At 45.7% G+C, this 2840-nt stretch overlaps 1 protein-coding gene across 1 annotated transcript; it reads right to left on the reverse strand.

The window, feature by feature from the left end:
• Window positions 1-1719: 1719 nt before the first annotated feature.
• Window positions 1720-1929, reverse strand: T265_15850 (hypothetical protein; the record flags this gene model as incomplete). Its single annotated transcript, XM_009179242.1, has 1 exon — window positions 1720-1929. A coding segment is annotated over one exon (210 nt), but the record flags the coding sequence as incomplete, so codon positions are not given.
• Window positions 1930-2840: the final 911 nt, after the last annotated feature.

A 2840-nucleotide genomic window follows, 5' to 3' on the forward strand; every position in this document is an offset into this window, starting at 1 on the left:
GGTTAACGGTCTGACTGACATGAGCGGCTGCCAGATGTGCGCTTGAGAAAACTCGTGACACAGAACTTCTTTACCCAGGTATCTCCATTTGCTCTGTTCCTTGAGGATTGAAGTGAGAACTGTGCTCGATATGCATTCAGAAGAAGTATCCTCTAAGCAAATTCCGAGCCGCAAGGGGGATCCTGTGGAAGGCCATCTCGAATCGGTATAGGAAAACGCATCAACAGCCCAAGAGATAATATGATGCATGCAAAAACCAATAGGTATATGAAAAGACGGTGATTCGATCCGGATTATACGTAACAGCAGGCAAACAGCTGCGGTCCAGGGTCAAGTAACCGCTTCGTTTATTACACTCAGTGCACGAGGGATCGGTGAACTGGGGCGAGATGGCCCAAGCGCGAGTTTACTGACCGGAAGGTCCGTGGTTCAAACCCGACCCGTGCCTCTTGACTTCCCCTGTCTAGGCTTGGATAACCTGGCAATATCCCAGCCCTCGTGTTTCCTCCGGGTGGCATGGCAGCTAGGTACCGGAAGGGTGTTACAGATGAACGAATTGGGACCGAGAAGACCCCGGGCCCTCGTGAAGGAAACATGGCACGTTTGTATCCATCATGGCAGGGATGAGTGTCGTAATGCTACATCCATGCGAACAGACCACCGCAAAGAGGCAAACGGTTAGCATTAGTTGCAGGCTTTTCCGAACAAGAATTCGGGAATCGAGTAATTCCTACGAGGGCCCCTTCAGCAGCTTAGCAGTTAGAGCATGTCGAGATCAATAAATACACGCACACTGCAATCTAATGCACCAGTAAGTGGTAAGACGCCCTACTGGGATATGGCATACTCAAAAAGACAACGAAAACTATTGTCGTCGGGGAGACAACTCCGTTCATGTTGAAACTGATTTCTTTTCGAATGCCTGTCTGGCTGGTCCGATGAACTAATCGCTTTGACAGCCTCGTTACGCGTTGTTACTCAATTAGCATTAGACTTTCCCTCCAAAGGCTTTCTCATTGGCCCTACGGCGTGAACATATTTCAGCGTGTGAAAATTGATCAACCTAGGAGATTCGCATTTCAATTATGGATTCTAATGTGTCACGTGGCAGCAGAAATCGCATGGCTATTAAAGTGAGACCAGACTGAAATAAACCTATTATGTGCATGTATTTTTAACGTCAAAGCAATTTTGTTTTCCCACGGAGGTCAATAAATTCAGTGTTGTCAAAAATGGTGTATAAATCTAACCTGGGAAATAAGTTAGCTTGTGACGGGAGATGACACTCGACTGACTGCCAAACGCATTCAAGCGTGCTCTGTCATCCGATTGGTGTGTCGTTTGGCGGGGTTTCTTCGTTTCCAGTTTGAACATAACTAATAATTTGAAGGTGTGTCGATTTCACTGGGGAGAGACTTTTGCAAGTGTAACACAACTATAGAGAAACTACGAGCAAAGTTACCGTTTGCTTTCTTTCGGAGCAGCATCTAAAACTCGGTAGAAGTTACCTTTTATGGCAGGAGAACAACTCGGTTGAAAGCCCGAAGACGGTTAGCTGGCCTTCGTTTGCAGAATAATCGGACATGGATATGCTCCTTGTTGCCAAAGGAGGGGTCACCCACTTTGAAGAGACGCAATGCTTCTTCCGGTGATGTCCTCTATTTGGAGAGATAGCATCTCCTATATCCCACCGAATCTGATTCAGTGATTCCAAACCTCAGGAGTCTCATCACTTTGAATATCCAAACGTCGGTCAGAACGTCCGTCACAATGACCAACGTTTCCACCCCGCAAATCAAACTTGTTATTTTTCTGGCATTTTAGACATTTCTCCGCGTATTTGACACTGACAATACCGGACAGATTACACTTGATCAATTCTGCAAGACCCTCGGACTGATTCCAAAACAGGCGTGAGTTTCTCTTTTGTTCTAAACGTTAATACAACCAGCAAGATTTGATCATACGGATGTAGGTCTTCAGTCCAAGTTGTGGCAAGGTAATGCGCATCTCGGAGAGTTCCCGCACAATTTTAACACAGAAACTTTCAATATGAGGACGAGTAAAGTACCGCCTACAGTAATCTCTTCACCAAGTTGAACTGAGGTTTAATAGTTTTATCTCTTAGGTAAAATCAGTGCGCGCCGGAAAACCGAGAAGCAGTTTACAGCTGTTCCATCCTTATTGGGACCCGTCCGCAGTGCGCATGTCGCGAAAATCCAGTGGAGAGTCTCGAACCAGCGACCTTCCGGCTAGTAGTTTGAACATTTAAACTTTCGGCTATGATTGTGATTGACTTGTACTGGATCCTCGAACGGCTCCACGTGTGACTATGTGATGTGGATTCTGTGATTGAAAGATGATTGGCGATATATCCTGTTTGAGTCTAAACTGCTGTAACCAAACGGTTAAGTGTCTAACCCTCAAGTCATGAGGTCACGGGTTGGAAACTTCATGAGTCTCGACAGATACGCCCTTCTGCTGGCTCCCAAATGAAGATAAAGCAGCTGTACAATGCTTCTAGCACGGATTAGTTTCACTTAGGGGAAGAAATATCCTTTATGATTACATATGGAGCCAGACAGTACAAGTAGTTGGATCTGGACATAAGTGGCACCACGAGTGAGGGCCTTTGCGAAGGCTGTATAAGGTTCTCGTTCACCTGAAGAAAAATTCAAACACACGGACCCGTTTGTGTGTGGAGGGTGGGGTTAAAAACTAACTGGCGCTAGAACTTTACGTTGCGTTTGCCTGAATTAGCTTACTTCTAGATACCTAGCTCCTTTGCCAGTGTGGTGATTATATGACTTCGCACAGGTTGTTTAGAAACATTAGTTTAT

The sequence above is a fragment of the Opisthorchis viverrini genome (assembly GCF_000715545.1).
Source record: "Opisthorchis viverrini unplaced genomic scaffold opera_v5_1339, whole genome shotgun sequence".
Lineage (NCBI taxonomy): Eukaryota > Metazoa > Platyhelminthes > Trematoda > Opisthorchiida > Opisthorchiidae > Opisthorchis > Opisthorchis viverrini.